Below are 22044 nucleotides of genomic sequence, written 5' to 3' on the forward strand. Positions count from 1 at the left end.
GGGTATTTTGGGACAGTTGGCAGAGTAAAGAGAGCTACTAGTTGTTTCAAGAGTCTGAAGCTAATACCTGAATCCACAGTGATTTCTACAATGTATTTGAATCTATCTTCACTTGAAGAGGCCAAAACCAAACTGCCAAGTTCACCTATAAAGCATAAAATTGATAGCCTCCTTCTAGTAGGCCACTGGCAGATTTTATGAGAGGTGTATATTTATATTTGAAAACTCACTGTATACAACTTGAGATAATTTTTCAAAGTTCAAAATATAGTGGTCTTTCTCTGTAACAGTACTTTTTCTTTGCCAGGAACATAAACCCATGCCCATGTGGGTATTTCCTCAGAAGCTTTCTAGAGGGTCCTGTTGTTCAATCTAGATGGAGGGCTACTTGATTATTTATCTGTACTTATATTATGATAAACTACTCATAAATGAAATTCTTAGCATCTTAATACAAATGTAAAATTCTAGAACAGTTCAGATCAAAAGGATGTTAGCCCCAAATTCCATCCTATAAAGATGTGGGTCCTTGCAGTTTGTGATAATACTCTGCAGCTTCACTTCCCAGTCTTTTGTTTCTATTTTTGGTAGGGTAAAAGCTTGATTTGAACAACTTGAAATCCACATTGCTCTAATAAATCTGGAGACTGTGTTTATTCCCTCAGGAATAATTGGACAGATTAAAATGTTTGACCCTGGTGATTTCAGTGTGGTTCTCTGGTGATAGATTTTAGTCATGAACAGGTTGAGTGATAAATTGGATGGCTGGCAAGTGGCCAAAGTTTAAGTTTCACTTATTTTTTTTCTATTCCCTTTCCTTGCTTTCTCTTCCCTAGGGACTGTTGAATTTCTAGAGAAGTAAAATGAGTAAGAATCAAATGGGTTGAAACCCAAAAGGCAACCTTAGAGCCCACCAAGTGATAGAAAGTAGGAGCCAGGGCCAGATTCAGGATTCAGCCAGGGTAGTAGGAGTCAAAACTAAACACTGAAGTTTTGAAGGGTCAGTAGTAAAGACAGAGCTTTTAACATGTAGGCAAACCCTAAATTCAGTCGAAAATCATTAAGAGCACATGATGACCAAGTAGTAACTTAAGACATTAACCTACCTCAAGGATCTTATAATTTTAGCATTCAGTTTGTATGTGTGTGTGTGTGTGTGTGTGTGTGTGTGAGAAGCAGGTGTGAAAATGGATGATAAAGTAAGGGGGTATTAAAATTCTCTCAATTTTTATAAGTGTCAAGCCAAAATGCATCCATCCTGCTTTATTAAAGATACTTGTCATAAACAATCATGGTATTTCAGGCAGGACCTGGTCAGAGAAATCATTAACAGTATACAACTTTCAAACTTCATTCTTCAATGAATCACCAAAATCAGAAAGACTATAAAACCCAGGGAACAGTGTGACATTTTTACATAGGTAGTTGGAATTAAGAATTTAATTATTGAAATATTCCTGCATCATCATTCAAGTGTTCATTAAGAGCCTCCTAGACACCAAACACTCAGCATGGCTCCCAGTAGGGATTTATCATTTTAGGCATATAGTTAGAGCTAAAAGAGAATCCAATAGGTTCTATTTAAAGGTTTTAACCTCTTAAGGTAATAGGAAAAAAAACCACTGATGTGGCGTATTGTTATCCATAGGAATCCATCACTGTGTTTATTGAGGTGGTATTTCAGCTTACCCCTTGAGCTATATATGAGTTTTGGGACTATTTTGTGATTGTGTTGGCTATCCTTTGATGGGTTGTTTGCCTGGTTATATCTTCATTATAGCATGCCAGTAAACAAAACTAAGAATTCAATTGCTAGCATTTTAGATGAAAAGGAATCGTGCAACACATTATAGCCTCCCACACACACTGTGGAAGATCAGGATAAGTGGATCCTGTCCAGTGGAGGAGATGGCAATGAGTCTTAATTTCTCCCCTTATCCAAGTCCAAATGATTTCAGCAGAGAAAGAAACCTTATTTTACCTATTTCCCTGGGGGATTGGCATAACTAGTTTCCACTACCCCCAGACTTTATCCCAGACCATTCTCTGCACAGCATTTAAGGAAGGATGGGGAAGATGACTCAGCTACCCTGAGAGCAAAGACACCTGGTCACCCAGACATCAACAATGAAATGATTTCAAGAATTCACATGGCAATGATTGGTCAGTGGGCAGATTGTGCAAAGCAGATTGTGTAATTTGTCCAATTAAAATCTGTGAGATGGAAAGGATTAGGGTAGTTCTCACCCATGGCCACACTTTGGGATTGCCTTGGGGAGCTTTATGAAAACCCCAATGTTTAGTAGACCAGCCCCAGAGATTCTGATTTAATTGGTCTGGAGTGCTTAATAGCCTGGATCTTAAAAATCTTCCCAGGTCATTCTATTCAACAAAGTTGAGAACCACTGGATAGTGTAACAAGCATGTTGATACACTGATAGCAGTGCTATGTAACAATATATCTCAAAAGCCTTAAAAATATGTATTTACTTGGTCCAGTTATGGAAAAGCAATACAAAAACTGAATATATAGGTATCTACATGTCTCTGCATTGAAAAGTTGGAAGAATAAATAGATTTGCATGGCTTTTCTTTGGGGATAGAATTTTTATAGGTTATTTTCATTTTTCTGTGTTTTCAAAAATTTCTTCCCTGAACCTCTGTTATTTTTGAAACTTAAAAAGACCATTTATATTGGACTCTAATAAAACAAACATTTCATGAATACAGCATGTCCTTACCCTTATATGTAAGACATGGTCTCAGGGAGTTTTGATCTAGTCAAAGACACACACCAATGTCCATCAGCACTCCGTGTCCATACGTGGTAAACACCAAGGTCTTGGGGTAAAATAGGTGCAGCTCATACTGTCCTTGTTTGTCTGCCTGTCTTTCTTCTGTGCTAGATTGCTAACTAAGAGGGAAGAGTCTTAAGAGCACCTAGCCTTGTGCCTTATATTTGGTGGACTTTAGCCATCACTCGAATATTTGTGGAATGAATGAATGAGAGTAGAGAGAGATTCCTCTGACACTTCAAAGGAGAAAATGGGATTAGGGGCAGGACTTGGGTGAATGAGTCGGATTTGTTTGGATGGTGGCCACTCCAGGTGAGAAGCCAGTTTGGACAAAAACCTGGGATAAAGGCAGGTTTGACGTGAGGAGGGACAGTTTGTAGACCTGCTCAACTGCAGAGAGCCTTGTCTGGAGCAGCAACTGTGCCAAACCAAAGGAATCGAGCAGAGCAATAGATAGAAGGTGGGCCTGGTGAGAGAGATGGAGAAAAAAGAGGCTTCCAGGGATCCAAGAAGTAAATAACAGGGTCCCTCACTTTTCCTGTGCATAGAAGCATCCCCTCCCTCCATTTGCATAACACAATTTGGGGGAAAGGAAATAGGATTCACAGAAGGGGAGAGATGGTTTCCTTTCAATATAGTGAAATTTTAGCAAAATAAGCAAATAGGCTGATAAAATAGGATTCTTGTTTGTTTCATGCAGAAAGATTTGGCACAAAAGAGTCAAATATCTTTGCCTGGAACATTCTCAAACAGAGTGAGGAAGAACACACTTTCTTAACATCTGAGTGTCAAGTATTCTGTCAGGAGGGCTCCTGACACCCAGCTCAGAAAGAGCCGGGAGAAAGTCCAGCGTTTCACAGTTATCCTAAGAGCTGGAATGGAATGCACTTTGAGGAATGAAGGAAATGCTTTAAAATGTCGTCTGGGAATGATTTCTGCTCAAATGCCTTCCCGCCGTCCTCCACCCCCACCCCCATGCCAAGGTGTCACCTCCAGACAGCCCTTGGGGTTGTGCGGGCACTCAAAAAAGACTCGTCCTGAGCGGATGGAGAGCTAGGTTGCTTTCAAAGCCAGTCAGAAAACCTCCCTGGGCAGTAGTCGGTATTTAAAAACCCTCACCACTATGAAATCCACCCTTTTCCAGTTCTCCTAAAAATCATTTCCTAGTCAATCCTGAAATAGAAAGTGCGGTTGATCCATAGCCCGGTTTCCCGAAAATGAGAAGCTAAACGTTGGTTATTTCCAAGGGTTTTAAAGGTAAAGATGACAATTCTGAATGGAACCAAGAATTGCAGGGCCCAAATTTTAACCAAAAACACCAACTCTTCCCCGCCACCCCCGCCACCAGCACCACACCCCCCCCCCAAATCCATGGACAGTGGATGGAAAACTCAAATCATCTGTGGCATGAGAATTGTCTGCACTCCCTCCCCCAGAGTGTCCAGGAAAACAACTCTGTGATCCCGAAGATGTCGGAGCCTCAGAATATGGATAAACTATTCTGACGTCTCCATGAAGAATGGACCTGGCATCTGGACCATGCCCGAGCCCTCCGCCATCCCTCATTAACCACTGTCAACTTCACATCTGGTTGCGGCTTTAGACTCCTGAGCTGTCACCCCAGGGAGCAGCACTGGTATTTATCAGGCACTCCTGCCTTTCTTAGGCTTTTCCTAACTCAACAGTGGAGGCGATTCTTCTAGTTACTGGAAGCTCTGGAATTTCATGAGGTTTGGACCTGCAAGGTGCTGTGCCAAATTTGAAGGTGGCCCTCGGGACACCCTTCTAGGAGCGTGTGGGGTGAGCACATGCTGGGAGGCACCTGAAACCACCATAGCCCCACCCAGCTTGTTTCTGTTTCTATTACATCGTGGCAAAAATCTATGAAAAGGAAAAAGACTTTGTAGGAGTACCATGGTGAAGGGCATATTATTTGGAGTCAGAACTCTGACTTTAAATTCTATCTCTGCTGCTTATGGGGTGACCAGCACATCCCGGTTTACGTGGGGCTGACCTGGTTTTTTTTTTTTTTTTTTTTTTTTTTTATTTATTTGACAGAGAGAGAGACAGCTAGAGTAGGAACACAAGCAGCGGGAGTGGGAGAGGGAGAGCAGGCTTCCCGCCGAGGCGGGAGCCCGATGTGGGACTCGATCCCAGGACCCCGGGATCATGACCTGAGCCGAAGGCAGACGCTTAACGACTGAGCCACCCAGGCGCCCGACCTGGTTTTTAAACTGGAAATCCCTCAGGGCACCTGGGTGGCTCAGTCAGTTAAGCGGCAGACTCTTGATTTCGGCTCAGGTCATGATCTCAGGGTCATGGGATCGAGCCCTGTGTTGGGCTCTGTATTCAGCAAGGAATCTGCTTGTCCCTCTCTCTCAGCTCCTCCCCTCACTCTCTTCCTCTCTCATTCTCTTGCTCTCAAATCTGTAAAAAACAAAACAAAACAAAACTGGAAATCCTTCATTCCAGGACCCCAGTCAGTCCTAGGCAAACCGGGATGGTTGGTCCCCTTAGATGTTAACTGTGTAATCCTGAGCATGTGAACTTTTGTATTAGCTTTCCCCATCTGCACAACAGCGATAATATTATCTGCCTCATTATGTTGGTGGGAGGATTAAATGAAAGAGGGTGAAGTGCTTAGACCTGCCTGACCCATGTTAAGGACTACGTGTGTGCGTTTATTATAAGATAACTTGACAGTTACATGGTTTCAATTGACAACAAAATCCCAGACTGAGGAAGTATGTTTGACTCTCAGCTCCTTTGCTTACTGCTGTGTCATCTTGGATAAGTTTCTTAACTTCTCTCAGCCTCGTTTGCCCCATTTGTAAAATGGGAATACTAGAACCTGCTGGGGCAGTATTTGGTCCCATACACCACAAAACTGTACCTGGTGGTAAAGACCAAGCACCGAACAAAGGACAGCTCAGGTGGTTATGGTTATGACTTGCTGTTAACAGGAGAGACCATGTATCCCTAGCCAGTGTGGGACTGGTGGGTCTGCCTCTTTTCTCCCTCTGATAGAGTAGAATCCCCTTATCCACAGGGGATACATCCCAAGACTCGGAGTAGATGCCTGAAACTGCTGATAGTACCAAACCCTCTATGTACTATGTTCTCCTATACATACATGCCTATGATAAAGTTTAATTTATAAATTAGGCACAGTAAGCTATTAACTAATAATATGATAGAAAAATTATAGTGATATACTACAGTTTATGTGAATGATCTCTCTCCAAGTCTTATTGTATGGTACTTACCCTTGTTCTTGTGACAGAGACGATGAAACGCCATGTGATGAGTGGGGTGAGTGACGCAGGCATGGTGGAGCATGAGGCTACCACTGACCTTCTAACTATATGTCAGAAGGGGGATCATCCGCTTCCTGGCTGTCGTTGACAGCGAGTAACAAACCGTGGAAAGTGAGACAGATAAGGGGAGGATACTGTAAATTCTGTTTTCCACCCAAATGCTGTATATTTATGCTACATATTTGAATATGAATGCCTGGACTAAGGGGTGCCCTCTAGAAGAGGAACAAATCACCTAGAGATGCCCACACACCCTGAAAGGATCATTTTAAGCCTCTGCCTCTTAGGATGCTTGGGGTCACACCTATTCTTAGAGATAATTAGGGTTTTTTGGAAAGGAAGAATGGCAGGGAGACAGCAAGTCCAAGGGCATTTGGAGACCACTGTACTGGCCTCCCCCACCCACCAACCCACTATACATGCTCTACAGACACGGCCCTGTTGACATGGCAGAAGAGAAGGCATAGACAACACAGAGCTCACTGCTCATGCCTATCAACTGCAAGCCTAGACATGCCAACGGGCCCCACTTGGTGGCTCCTGCTGTTGCATTCTTCATAGCACCACTCAGGTGACAGTGGACCATATCTGTAGGAGAGAATATAAGGTTATATGGGGTTCCTGTGGCTCAGTCGGTTAAGCATCCAGCTCTTGATTTCAGCTCAGGTCATGATCTCAGGGTCATAGCATTGAGCCCTGAACTGGGCTCCACGCTCAGCGGGGAGTCTGCTTGAGATTCTCTCTCTCCCTCCGCCTCTGTCCTTCCCTTCCCCACCCCACTCTCTCCCTCTCCTCTCTTTCTAAAATAAATACATATTTAAAAAAAAAAAAAAGAATATAAGGTTATAAATAACCTGCTTCTAAGGTTCTCTGTTTTTTCCCTGCCTCCTACAAAGCAGTCAGCTCCGAATCCTCAGTGACCAGGGTGCATGGTATCTTATGGTCCTAAGGTGCATGCCTCAGTTAAAAGCCTTGGGTTCAAATCTCAGTGCCTCTACTTATCAGCTGTGTGACCTTAGGAAAGTTACTTAATCTCTTTGGGCCTTAATTTCTCATTAGCAAATGGTGATAGGGATCTTTCTCATTGAGCAGACGTGAGGGCTTGAACCGGTTAATCTGTGTAAAGCATGTGCAACAGTACCCGGTCCATGGTAAGTCTACTGTCCGTGCTGGCTGTAATTATACATTATTAACTCATGAGTTGAGATTTGAAGGATGAAAAGATGTAGCCACAGATTATCTTACAGACCTAACTCTATAAACCAATAGAAAAAAACAGAAAAGGAGAGCCATTCACATTAGGTTAAAGAATATCTACTTCTTCTTCCCTGCCTCCCGCAAAATACACTCCACAGAGACTGGCCAACTGTTTCTAATGTGTGCATGGCAGCGGGTGATCTGTCCCATAGATCACTGGAGGAACAGATCAGCATCTTGGGTAAACCGAGTCAAGAGTGCTTGCTTAGGTTGTCCATCAGACCTCTTTGTTTCCTGAGCCAATTCTACCTTAAGAGCACCCTGCCCCTCTCCCCACTTCACAGTGCCTGAGTCAAGAGGCTGGTGTTCTAGCTACCCAAAGCTTGGCCTGCATTCCCCCATTGCTTTCCTGTGTGTTTTTAATTTTCCCTTTCTGGTATTCATTAACAAGTGAGGCAGGGGTGGTTGGAATTGCTGGGGACATTTTCCCTAGTGGTTTGGAGGCAGAAGAAAGGGACTGATGAGAGGAAGGAGTATGTGGTCGGTGGTGATGTAAGAAGTGCATCAACTCCCCAGGGGGAGAGCCTTTCAGGCTCAAGTTCATACTCCGGGTCTAAAGGAATTCCCAGGGGGTGGGCTTGACCAACTGATGACCTCTCTTACTTATTAACTGATGTTTACTTCACTTGTGACTACACAAAAGTGCTAATGACTTTTTTCATGTATGGTTTCTAGTAGCTTCGTGAGTGGCCATGTAATTCGATCCCAGGGAACATGGGTTTTAACTTAGAGGAGGAGAAAAAGTAATCCAGACAAGGAGGAATGACTTTACCTAACATTCTTCGACCAAAGAGATTACTGAAGAAGCTGCAGGTATAGTGAATGAATTCTAGAAACTATCCAATCTGAACTCAGGAAGGTCCCTAAGGAGGCCGTGTGCTCGGGACCAGGCTGCCTGAGAACCAGAGAAACATTAATAGGAGTGATGTTACTGTTACTTGAGTCTTATCCAAGTAACATGATCAGGATTAATTCACAAGGGTGGGTCCTGCTCGAGGGTGGGCTCAGGGAGCTCAAATGGGACTGTTTTGGAAGATGATGATTGATGCATTTATTTTTATCTTAAACACAAGAATTTCTAGTGCTGTGCATTAAAAGGATCATGAAATACTAGTCATCTTGTATTTAAAATATATAGCCTGCCTTCTTCAAAAAAAAGTATCTAGGCAGCCTGCAACAAATAAAACACATCTGGGCCAGCACAATTAAAAGTATAAACAGTATCTAATAAAAGGAGCAAGGGAAAACCTAGCACAGGGCATTATGTTAAGTGAAATAAGTCAAAGACAAATCCTGCATGATCTCACTTAAATGTGGAGTATTAAAAAAAAAAATGAGTTCCTATATATAGAGAACAGATTGGTGGTGGATGGGGTGGGGGTGAGTGTGTGAAATGGGTGAAGGGTGTAAAAAGGTACAAATGTCCAGTTATAAAATAAGCCATGGAGGTTACAGCATGGTGACTGTAGTTAATAATACTGTATTGCATATTTGAAAGTTGCTAAAAGTAGGTCTTAAAAGTTCTCATTACAAGGAAAATGTAACTGTGTAGGTGACGGATATTAGGTAGACTTATTGTGATCATTTTGTAATACATACAAATATCAAGTCATGCTGTATACCTGAAACTAATAATGTCATAGGTCAACTATACCTCCATAAAATCCATCAAAGGAAAAAAAGCTATCTGGGCCAGCACAATTAAAAGTATAAACAGAGAGCATCTAATAAAAGGAAGAAGAAAAAACAGCTGTTTCCCAAATCTCTCAGGCTGCTGACATACCCACGTCCATGAGTGCTGTCAGCACAGTGTTGAGAATCTCATGGTGAGCAAGACAAGCTGGACTTTCAATCTCACAGAAGCTATGTTCTTTTTGGGGGAGACATGTATTTACAAGGGAAGCAAGTAGACATACAAAATAATTTCCAAAGATGTTAAGTGCCAGGAAGTAAAATCAGGTGCTGGTGAGAGAGGTGGTTCATTTTAGATGGACAGTCTATGTCTGAGGAGGTGACTTTGAGCCCCCACTGTCAACTTCATCCCTCCAGCTCCCTCTTACCCACTCAGATGTTGGCATTAGATTTCTCAAAGCCCAATTATCTCCTGCCCCCACGGGCATGGCTTAATCCTGCTGAACCTCAGAAGTGGATTAGGGACTGGTAGTTTGGTGTCTTGGGTTTTGTCTCCTGCACACTCCCAGCATCTGTCCTCCTCTTTGGTCTCACTTCAGCTCTGTTTTTCCCTGCATCAATGTCACTTGGGACAAAGTCTGCACTGAGCCCAGTAATGCTGGTACCTGCCATGTACTTTCATCCTTGGGGCCTTTGAAAGTAGCATTCATCGGGTGCCTGGGTGGCTCAGTCGTTAAGCGGCTGCCTTTGGCTCAGGTCATGATCCCAGGGTCCTGGGATTGAGCCCCGCATCTGGCTCCCTGCTCGGCGGGAAGCCTGCTTCTCCCTCTCCCACTCCCTCTGCTTATGTTCCTGCTCTCGCTATCTCTCTCTGTCAAATAAATAAACAAAATCTTTATAAAAAAAAAAGTAGCCTTCATATCTAGACTGCCAGACCAACGTCCTTCATTTTTCTAGATTCAGCTCTAGCTTCACGTCCTCTGGGAAGCCTTCCCTCGCTACCTCCAAGCAGAGCGAGTGGCCCCTTCCTCTTGTCTTTCGACACTTGTTGTACCTCTATCTCCCTCAGATAATGGGGCCTGGTGATTTTTCTGTTTTCACGTCCGTCTTCTTGAGAGCATACACTGCGTAGAGGGTTTTGTTTTGTTTTGCATCCATATTGTCTATCATCATGCCTGATATGCAGTAACTATGCTAATTACTGCCCATCGCTCCTACATTCCAGTACTGATGGGCACCTTGTGTGAATCTTTAAATTTTACAGTAAACGTTATTGTGCCCATTTTATATCCAGGAAATGAGGCTCAGTGATTAAGGAATTTGTTCAAAGTCACAGAGCAGGAAGGTGGCAGACTTAGGATTCCCATCCAGATGTCTTGAATTCGAAAGCTTGTGCTGTTTCCACTTCACTTGCTCAGGAAGCACTCTGTAAGTGTATATTGAATGAAAAACCATATTTTAAAATCATTTGCCCTGCTCTACCAGCATAATCCATCAAAAGAAGATGTATGGTAACTGTTACTTAGTTCTATGTGTGTACTGGTTTTGGAACCCAGATCAAATAAAATCCTATTGGGTATCAAGGAGAGATTAAAAAAAAAGTTACTAGGGAAGTATGTGAAAAGGGGAAGAGAAATAAAAAAAGTCTTCCCTCTTCCCTCCCATTTTTCTCCTCTAGAGTTGGAGTGAGGGAAATTAAAAGGAACATCCTGAGCTTGCTGAAAGGAAAAAAGGAGACTGGCTTCCTATCACAATCACAATAATTGTGTTGTCGGGACCATGGGGTTGAATCCATCCATCCCCCGTTTGATAATTTCACTAAAGTGAATGCCAAAAGGGTGACTGTTGCTTAGTTCAACTCTACAAATGTGGACTGAGTGCCTGCCCGAGCAAATGTACATGCTATTCAGACCCTCTAAGATGCACCTGGGTAAGCAAGACTTTGTCCCTTTATAGACCCTGGAGCAAGACTTGCCCAGAGCTAACTGGTTGGCTGGGGCAGAGCTAATGTGCCTCGAAGGTAGGCGGGGAGAGACGTGGGAATCTACAAGCGGACTCTTCCCCCAGCACCAATATGAGTACCAATGAAGAAGTCCTCACTTTCCTAGAAGGATCAAGATTTCACAATTTGTTTCTATTGGCTAAAGTATGGAACCAGACTCTTCCCAACCTCCCTTTGGAGCTTGCATTCTGTAGAGAAAAAACAAGTAGGAGGGAAGGAATGGGGATAGGTTGTGCCAGGAAAAAAAAAAAAAAAGTTGTTTTAAGTAGGGTAGTCAAGGAAGGTGGATTTTAATCACAGACCTGAAGATAAGGGAACAGACCAGGTGGGAACCTGGAGAGACAGGGACAACAGCAGAATGCTAAAGCCCCCCAAAGCAGGAATGTGCTGGGCCCCCGTGAGAATCAGCAGGAGGTGAATGAGTGAGGGGTGGGGATGAAGGCAGAAGCAATGGGACAGAGAACACAGGACCTTGTGAGCCATTGTGAGTACCTTATGCTCTATGGAGAATAGATGGGGAAGGGAGACAAGTGTAGAAGCAGGGAAGCCTCTTAGGCTGTGGCAATAATCCAGGCATTGAGGATGGTCGCTTGGACCAGGATGGTGGCAGTGGAAGTGATGAGAAGTAGTTGGATTCCGGATATATCTTCTTGGTTGTATTTGGAGTGCTGAGAGAAATAAAGGAATTGGGGATGACTCTGAGGTTTTTGACCTGAACAACAGGAAGGATGTAAGGTGCTGTTCAATAAAGCCGGGAAGATGTGGGAAGAGCTGGTTTGGCAGGGAAGCTTAGGGTGTTTGGATAGATTAAGTTCAAGGTGCCTATGAGATGTGGAAATGAAGACGTGAAGGAAGCAGGTTGATATATGAGCCTGGAGTGCAGGGAAAGTTCTGGGCTGGAGGCCAGGCCATGAGAGGGGAGAAAGCATGGAACCCCACAGCCTGGATTCCAATCCCAGCTCCGCTCTGTGAACCTAGATAAGGCTTTCCTCCCTGCTGGCTTCCGTATCCTCACCTGTAAAGTGGAAGTGGCGTCGTGACTATTACAGGACAGTCGTGAGGGGTAAAGAATACCACCCATGTAGAGCATAACACAGTACATAGTAGATCAATAGGTAATAGCTCTCTTCTCCCCGACCCCCTTCTGGCTTGCCAGACCCTGTAGGGAGCCCATGATCCTTACAGATCAGGCAAAGTCTAGAATGTCAGGATGAGGAATTGGGACTATCTGGTAAGCAGTGGGAAATATTTCTACAGGAAATTTTTTGAGTAATATGGCGAAGTTAGGATAGATTGGATGGGGAGAAAGACCAGGTGCAGGGAGATGGGCTTGGTTGTGCTGTAAAGCAAGGGAGATACAGGGTCAGGAGGGCCAAGGTGCTGGCACAGGAAATGGAGCACACATGTCTGATGCCCACTGTCAGTCTGCAGGGTCACCAGCACCTTGATAAAGCTTTCTCGGAGCTGGAGCACTATGGGTTCCTGAGAATCTCAATGGCCTATCCCCCTGCTGCCTCATCCAAGGACACAAACAAGAGCCTATTGCTATTTCATGGTGACCATGTCTCTTGCAGCAGTCTCCTGGCCTGGCCCCAAGGACCCTGAGCAAAATTTGAGTCACTCCTCCTGTTCAGTGGAGCAGCTGAAGCCTAAGACCCAGCCATTGGCAGAGGAGCTTGCTTCCCTCCAGAGCCCCCTGATCTTGATTCTCTTTGCCTGAAAGAGCAAATACACCCATTAGGGTTGAATGGCTCCCTTTCTCATTATGTAATAGCTTAGGGCAAGTAATTAGCTCTCTTAGCAGTGAAAGACAGACAGTTGAGAACTTAGTCTCCTTCTCTGACTTCTTTGATCAGAAATAGGGCTGGATAGAAAATCCCAAGTAAAATATTAAAATGCAAGTAGGACTGATAAGTACATTCAACAAGGTTGCAGGACACAAGGTTAACTTACAAAAATCAATTGCATGTCTAAAGTATGTCATGGACAGTCATGTCTTCTGTGAATAGAAGCAGTTTTATTTCTCCCTTTCCAATCAGTATGCTGTTTACTACTTTTTCTTGCCATATTGCACTGGTAAGAACCTCTAGTGCAATACTGAAAAGGAATAGTGAGGAAGGATATCTTTGTTTTGTTCCTGATTTCAGTGAAAAAGCATTCATCTTTCAACATTAAACATGATGTTAGCTGGGATGTTTTATAGATATTCTCAAGTTGAAGAATTTCCTTTTTATTCCTACTTTGCTGAGAGGTATATGCATATAATGAATATTGAATTTTATTAAATTATTTTTGTACTTATAAAAAAAAATAGGGCTGGGGCAAATCATGGAAGGGAAACCCCTTTTGGAGCCATCTTCCCTATGCATGCACACACACACCCTCACTCAAGTGGGGACAGAGGGAGATTGGGGAAAGAGTAAAAGGAGGGTAGCATTGCCTCAAAGAGGACCGAAAAGAGAGAAATGTGTCAGACCTACTCACATTGGCGGGGTTTGTTTGTTTGTTTTAATTCCCAGAGGTAGAAATTGTCATCCCTTGAGATAGATCTGGCCTACAGATGTGTTTTGTTTGACCCATGCCATGGGCTTTAAAATGTTGAATTTGTTAACTTTTAAAAATCAAGAGACTGCACATTAGAAACTGGATTTCAGCTTATAAAGTTTTCATTCCAGCAGCACTAGGCTGTTTTTTTTTTTTTCTTGAGGTATAACTGACATATATTAGTGATTAATTTCAGGTATACAACATAATGATTTGATATTGTGAAATGATCCCCACAGAAAGTCTAGTTAACATCATTTGCATAGTTACAAATTTTTATTTTGGGGAGGAATTTTAAGATTTACTCTTCTACCAACTTTGAACTATGCAATACAGTATTATTAACTATAGTCACCATGCTGTGCATTACATCCCTATGACTTCTTTATCTTATAACTGATGTTTATAACTTTTTGATCCCCTTTGTCCATTTTACCTACCCCCACATTCCCTTTGGCAAACCCCAATGTGTTTCTATCACCCTGAGGGGTTTTTTTGTTTGTTTTTGCTACTGTTATTTTAGATTCCACATATAAGTGAGATCATACAATATTTGTCTTTCTCTGACTTATGGCACTTAGCATAATGGACCTCAAAGTCCACCCATGTTGTCACAAATGGCAAGATTTCCTTCTTTTTTACGTTCAATAATATTTTATTGTACATATACCACCACATTTTCTTTATCCATTCCTTTATTGATGGACACTTACATTGTTTCCATTTCTTGGCTTTTGTGAATAATGCTGCAGTGAACACGGGGTGTGGATGTTTTTTTGAATTAGTGTTTTTGTTTTCTTCAAATAAATACCTAGAAGTGAACTGCTGGATCATATGGTATTTCTATTTTTAGTTTTTTTGAGGAAACTCCATACTGTTTTCCAGAGTGCCTGCATCAATTTACATTCCCACGAGCAGCGCACAAGGGTTACCTTTTCTCCATATCCTCACCAATACTTCTTTCTTGGTCTTCAGTAATAGCCATTCTAACATGTGATATATCAATGATATCTCAATGTGGTTTTCATTTGCATTTCCCTGACGATTAGTGATGTTGAGCGTATTTTCATGTACCTGTTGGTCATCTGTATATGCCCATTTTTAATACGATTGTTCTCTGCTATTGCATGAATTCTTTGTGTATTTTGGGTATTAACCCTTTATCATGATTTGCAAATATTTTCTTCCATTTTGTGATTTGCCATTTCATTTTGGTGATAGTTTTCCTGTGCTGTGCAGAAGCTTGTTAGTTTGATATAGTCCCGCTTGTTGATTTTTGCTTTTGTTGCCTTTGCTTTCGGTGTCAGGTCCAAAAAAGTCATCACCAAGACTGATGTCAAGGAGCTTACTCCTTATGTTTTCTTCTAGGAGTTGTATGGTTTCAGGTCTTACATTCAAGTCTTTAATCCATTTTGAGCTAATTTTTGCATATGGTGTAAAACAGTGCTCCAGCTTCATTCTTTGGCATGTGGCTGTCCAGTTTTCCCAGCACCATTTATTGAAGAGAGACTGTCCTTTTTTCATAGTATATTCTTGCCGCTTTTGTCATAAATTAATTGGCCATATATGTGTGGGTTTGTTTCTGGACTCTATTCTGTCCCTAGATCCATATATCTGTTTTTATGCCAAGCCTATAATGTTTTGATTACTATGGCTTTGTAAAATAGTTTGAAATCAGGCAATGCCTACAGCTTTGTTCTTTCTCAAGATTACTTTGGCTATTGGAAGTCTTTTGTGGTCCCATACAAATTTTAGATTATTCTATTTTTGTGAAAACTGGCATTGAAAGTTTGATAGGGACTGCACTGAATCTAGATTCCTGTAGGTGGTGTGGACACTTTAACAATATTAATTGTTCTAAGCCATGAGCACAGAATATCTTTCCATTTATTTGTATCATCTCCAATTTCTTTCATCAATGTCTTACAGTTTTCAGTGTACAGATCTTTCACCTCTTTGGCCAAATTTATTGCAAGGTATTTTATTTCTTTTGATGCTGTTATAAGTGGAATTGTTTTCTTAATGAATTATCAGAAATTGTTAGTATATAGAAACACAACAGATTTTTGTATATTGATTTTATATCCTGCAACTTTTCCAAATTCATTGATTAGTTCTAATAGTCTTTTGGTGGAGTCTTCAGGGTTTTCTATGATATCACGTCATTTGCAAATAGTGACAGTATATATCTTCCTGTCCTGTTTGGATGCATTTTATTTCTTTTTCTTACTAATTGCTCTTAGGTTGGTCTTCCAGAGACAAGGACCAGCAAAGGCCTGTAACAGCTGCTGGACCCTTGAAATGGAGCAGCATACCTCACCATGGTCACCTGGCCTCACCATCCTTGTTTCCTCACTTCACTAGCATATGAGTTTATAAGACTTGGCTTACGGGCGCTTGGGTGGCTCAGTCGTTAAGTGACTGCCTTCAGCTCAGGTCATGATCCCAGGGTCCTGGGATCGAGCCCCACATCGGGCTCCCTGCTCGCGGGAAGCCTGCTTCTCCCTCTCCCACTCCCCCTGCTTGTGTTCCCTCTCTCGCTGTGCCTCTCTCTGTCAAATAAATAAATAAAAGCTTTAAAAAAAAAAAGGCTTAAAGTAGGATCAGACTGGGCAATTAATGAACTCAATATGAAGAATAGACTTGATGTTTACCTAGTTCAGAAGTGAACAGAGAGAAAGAATGTGAGGGAAGTTAGATCAAAGGGAGGTTGCATAGTTAGCCAGACTATTATGATGAGGTATTGAGGCTCTTACTTACAGGCAATGTATATTCTTCTATCCCAAGTGGTTAAGTTCACTGTCAGAAGGGAGCCGTCCACTGCAAAGCAGCTCGTGCTTCCTGGTTGGCTGAATTCAGCAGGACACCCCATCAGAGCCTCTGTGAATTATGTTAGGGTCTATCCAGCTTCAGGTCAACTCCTGTCAGTAGCAAACTCAGGGACTCCGGAATTTTTGCAAGAAAAGAGTTCATTTTCTCTTCTTGCTCCCCATCCCCTTGCAGAAAAAAAAAAGGCAAAAATTCCATGGCACATCCATTGTCCACTTCTTATATTAAGACTGATTTGCCTCTGCTAACTTTGATATAGGAGCTCAGGATCCCAGTACTTTATTACCAAAAATAATAATAATAATTGATTTTCAGAGTTGCTTTGTTGAACAGATGGCATATCCAAAGTACATAGTTTGGTTGAAAAATGGGTTTTTTATGTTCCTTGTGTTCATCCTTCAAGTTCATGGCCATCACCCATCACCACCTGAGAGTATTTAGTGCTTGGGATAACTAAAAGGGAGAATAAATCCTGCTTCCTTTGAACACAACCCAGGGTTCACTGTATGTTCTTGTACTGGCCAGTGTTAATCAGCTCTTCCTCACTCCTCCCCTCTTTTGTGCTTATAAATCAAGAGGCCTCAGTATTAATCACCACAAAAGAGATAATTAGTAAGTACAAGCTGCTACCTTCATAGATCATTCTGTGCCTTGGATTCAAGCTAAGCCAAGAAACTGGAGGAAGCAACATCACACAGTTATGGGTTGCTTTAGCAGAACATTTTTTATTCAAGGCATATGAGTCTGAAAGTTTAATTCTAGATTCTGTACCCGCCCCCCCCCCACATACACACACAAACTGTTGTAAGGATAGCTATGATTTGAGGCCACAGGGAAGATTACTTACCCATTTTATAAGGTTTTCCTTTCCTAGACTAAAAAACGTGACCCTGGAACCCCAAGGACTTGGAACAGCAATTTTTTCTTAATGGTATAGTCTTCAGATTCAGAGATTTTAAATACCTTAATCCTCCACAGGGTCATGGCAGCAAAATAAGATGTCCCTTTGTTCCACTGGGATATGCTATGTCCTCCCAGGAAGCCATGACTTACCAGCCATTTGTCCAACTGGGAAATTCATTTCCTGTTCTGGCAGGGCACATGGTCAAGGGCATTGCTGCCCCAAGAAAAGAAAGACTGTTTCCAGTCCAACTAAATAGTCTAGGAACTTCCTTCCCATGCATTGCTAACCAAATATTGCTGGCTTGGGTAGAAGTGTTCCACTCATGTATTTATGACTTTGGAACTGTTCAAATGCATGCTGGCTTTTATTTTTTCCATCACACAGTTCTTCCAATTTTTCAGTTTCCCATATCAACCAGTTTGCTATTTTTAAGCAGAACAATTTCAAGCCAAAGTAGCTAATCAGAACAATAAAACCTTACCAATTCAAGCAAGGAGCTTGAACTTTTTCAGTGAGAAAAAGACTAGCATTAAAAACTGGAGGCCTCTTTCATCTTCTGTAAGATAAGGGTATGGGATTGTATAATCGAAGTCCATTTCTACTAATATTAAAACCACATTTCATCAGATCTAAGATGCCATTGATCATACGAAACATATTTTACGTACCAACAGTTTTAAATATTGTCACTGGTTACATTATTCCAAAACACCTTTAAAGATTTGCATGCAGTGTGTGGATTGGTCACATTGGACTCCTAGGACTTTGAAATCCATTCAGACAAATTTGGTGACCTCTCCTGCCCTCTAGTTGTATTGTTTGGCATGAAATAGTCCAATCCTATTGAATGGTCTCAGTAACGAAATATAACACCACTTTTTATCTCCTTGGGGACATCTTTCTTTCTAAGCAAATAAAGCATTTGCTTGTCTCTTTGCAAGAAAATATGGAATTGCTATTCTCCTAACAATGAATATTTGCTTCATCAACATCAAACTTAGGCGCCACTACTCTGTTTTTGAGGCTTTCTGTATATGCAGTAACTTTTCATTTCAGTGCTGAATCATAATGTAATCTTTTCTAAGACATTGAATGCCAATTCAGTTCAATGGCAAAGTGCCAAGAATGGACACAACTCAATGGAAGTTAGAAGATGTTCCCCACCCTGTGACTGTGTCTGCCCTGTTCAGATAACGGTATCTGCATCATGACTGCAGCTTGGCACAGTAGAAGCTGCACGACTCCATCACCCATGCATTCTAATCTCAGAGATGTTAGAGTATGAACAAACAAGCATCCCAGAATGGATTGATTACAGAAGTAGCTACAATCTCCTGATAACTTACTATATCTCTGGCAGGGTACTAAAATATCGACCCGACCTCACAGCAGCCCCAAATGTATGTGTAGATTAGGAAGTTTAACCAGGTTAACAAAATTGCCCGAGACACAGGTAAATTTCAGAGCAAGGATTCAGAACCAGACAGTAAGCCGTTCTATCCACTAGCTCTGTTTCTACAGGCTATGAAATTGTGTGCATATCAACTGTAGACTGCTGTTGGATTCCTTTTACTTTCAAGAATGTGAAGCATCCCTCCAAATAGGCTCTCAGAGGGTAATTTAAAATAGCTCAACCACATAAGATTTTCTATAATGAATTGATAAAAATAATTTATAATTAGCACATCTATTATAAGCAAATGGCCATTTCTTAAAGGGGCTCACCCTCATGATTTCTGCCTTCACAACAACTGTGGGAGCTGGTGTGGCCATCTGCAGCTACTTGCTCACCACAGTACAATGAGATCGTCAACTCATCCCCATCTTCTGACCAAAACCCTAAGAGCTGAAATGACCTTCTCAGTGACACATGTATGTACATTCACAGCAAAATATGGACCTAGATCTGCTTATACCTTGGCCTCCTGGCCCTTGGGCCTGCTCCTCAACATGGGGAGTGAATGGTTATAGACAATTATGGTTTTCTTTTTAGAGACCATGAATGTAGTTTTACTTTCCCAATGTTAGAAGACATGACAATGAATGGGACTTTGGTGCGCAGGAGCCCCTGGCCCCTGGTTCTGGCCAGTAGCCCAGAGGTAGAGCATGGAAGCCAGCAAGCTTGCCTCTAGAGAATACCAATGCTAAGTAAACCCCTGTGGCTTTGTGGTGATGGCGATTCTGTTTCCACGGACAGTTAAATATGGAATCTGGGAAGAGCTTTGTATTTATGTTCAGTGCTTTGGGAACCAAACCCAAAAGAAAGGACTGAGTGTGACTAAGGGCTTTTGTGGTCAAAATAAACACCAACAAGAGAGAATTACTAAGTCCAAACAGTTGAAGAGTGCCCACCTCAAGCTCTAGTATTGTAGACACCATGACAACTATATACATTTGCATGCCAGAGGCCAGTGTACTGAGAGCGCTTTAGGAGAATGCAAAAACATCTTTTAAAAATTGTTTCCTCAAGTCATTAAATCATCTAGTTGGTGAGTGTATATTGAGTACCTACATGTGATAAGGTGGGGGGTGGGACATAGGAGTGAACAACTCCCGTTCCAAGTGCAGCAAGCATGTGTACGTGAAGAGGCCGGGTTGAACAATGAGCAAAGCGAAAGCCTTTTCTGACCTCCTATTGGTTTGTTGCAGCTGTAAGGGTGCTTCCCACTATGGCCTCACCAAAGACAAGAAGAGGCGCTCTCAAGATGGCTGCCCAGACGGCTGCGTGAGCCTCACAGCAACAGCACTCTCCCCAGAGGTCTCTGCAGCTGCCACTGTCTCCTTGGTGACAAATGAGCCTGGCCTAGACAACCCTGCCTACGTGTCCACAGCGGAGGATGGTCAGCCAGCAGACAGCCCTTTGGACTCTGGCCGGAGCAACCGAACTAGGGGTGAGTCAAATGGGTGGTTGTCTGGGAATGGGCTCCTTGCCTTGAGATTGCCCTCTGTGGAATATTTACTGTAGAATATTCTAGACATTTTTTTTTTTTTAAGGGGAAATCATTCTGGCAGTTTCAGCAGCAATCCAATGTCTAATTCTCCAAAGTGAAATGAAACCATAAGTACCTCAGATCATTAAAAATATGTAATCAAACTTAGTGGAAGGGGTAGAGTTGGGCCTGATGATTCACCACCCCATAGTGTTGGCACCTTCCCATCCATGCTGCTCAAGGAAAGTGCTGCTACCTTCAGTCCAGCCCAGCAAAAAAGAAACGCAGGTTTTTAAACCTTACATATTTCACTGTAGAAAACGGAGACAGAACAGAGAAGCAAATCGCATCATTCTACCACCTATGTCTTGTGTTATTGTATATATCTGACCAGACATGCACATAAAAGAGGATTTCTGTGACTGTGTAGCTACTGTTTCTTCCTTCTCTCTTGTCCTCAGCACGGCCCTTTGAGCGATCCACTATCAGAAGCAGATCTTTTAAAAAAATAAACCGAGCTTTGAGTGTTCTTCGAAGGACAAAGAGTGGGAGTACAGTTGCCAACCAAGCTGACCAGGGTAGAGAAAATTCTGAAGACACCACTGCCCCTGAAGGTAAGTGACCTCCCTGTGAGTCTGGACGGACATGGGCTGGGCTTCCAGAATGACCTCAAGGGTGATGAGAACCGGACCACCACCCACTTTCTAGGACACCTCTCTTCACAAGGGCATTAAATATTTTTTACCTTGATCAGCCTACTTCTTACATAAGTAACTAAAGGCAGAAATGATTGTTCTCTTTTCACAGAGGGTGAGCAAATAGGTTTTGGAGCTATTCAGGTGCTAGCTTAACACATATAAGAAATAATAATAATTAAGTGAAAAGCATTTAGAACATGGCTGGCATGCAGTAAATGCTATGTAAGTATTTTTTTCTTCTTATGACTAGGTATAATGTGTGGTTCTGAGTGTGTTTTTCATGCATTAACTTATTTAATGCTCACAACAAACCTATGAGATGGCTACTATTATTATCCCTCTTTTACAGATAAGAAAATCAAGGCACAGGGAGATTACTTAGCTTGCCCCAAATTACCTTGCTTAACTTTGAATTCAGGTAATGTGGCTCTAGAATCCAGGCTCTGTTGGATCTTAGATCCTATGTGTTTATAAATGCAGCTGAGGAAATACTTTCTTTTTATCTTATGTTAGACCTTCAGAGCAGTAACAATAGCTCTTTAAAAAAAAGTGGAGCTTTCTTGTGTTCCAGGTAGTGTTTGTCCTAAGTCACTTAGATGTCACAATTCTAAGGGATAGGGATGATGATGATTCTCATTTTATAGGTGAAGAAACAGACACCCAGAGAGTAAATCACCCAAAGTCACCCAGCTAGAAAATGACAGACCTAGGACCTTAGCTCAGGTTCTCTGGCTCCAGAGCCCACTCTGGTAACGACTGGGTTAAGGGCCCTCCCCTCCTAGGGGTTGAGAGGTAGATCCCAAACCACTGTCTTTGTCACACCTTCAGAGAATCCATGAGCAGTGCCAGAAAATCTCTCTTCCTTACTTGTCACCTCTCCCCTCTGTGCACGCACATACACATGCACACTCCGTGCTCTCACTACTCTGAGCTCATTGCAGTCCTGTGAATACTGTGTGTCTCTCTCTCCCTTCCAGGCTGTTGTTCAGCTTTCACTCCCACACCCCTTCAGCTGCCATTCTCATTCCTCCTTCCAGGCTTCGCATAGGCTTGGCCTCCTCCTAGAAGCCCTCCCCGACTCCCTCAGTCCCCTTTCCTTTGTGTTCTCGATGCATCTGCATCTTTATTATAACGGT

The 22044-nt window shown here is 42.3% G+C and overlaps 1 protein-coding gene across 4 annotated transcripts in view; it reads left to right on the forward strand.

Annotated features, from left to right (window-relative positions):
• The window catches only part of LNX1 (ligand of numb-protein X 1), a 175818-nt gene that overhangs the window by 120795 nt on the left and 32979 nt on the right, over positions 1–22044 (forward strand). For all 4 annotated transcript variants that reach the window (XM_081812376.1, XM_006734378.3, XM_081812377.1 and 1 more), the window contains 2 exons: positions 19930–20171; positions 20672–20824. In XM_081812376.1, coding sequence (XP_081668502.1) covers positions 19930–20171; positions 20672–20824 — 395 coding nt within the window. The remainder of the gene's footprint in view (positions 1–19929; positions 20172–20671; positions 20825–22044) is intronic.

This window comes from Leptonychotes weddellii, chromosome 2 (assembly GCF_054177405.1).
Source record: "Leptonychotes weddellii isolate Sample4059 chromosome 2, ASM5417740v2, whole genome shotgun sequence".
In the NCBI taxonomy this organism is placed as follows: domain Eukaryota; kingdom Metazoa; phylum Chordata; class Mammalia; order Carnivora; family Phocidae; genus Leptonychotes; species Leptonychotes weddellii.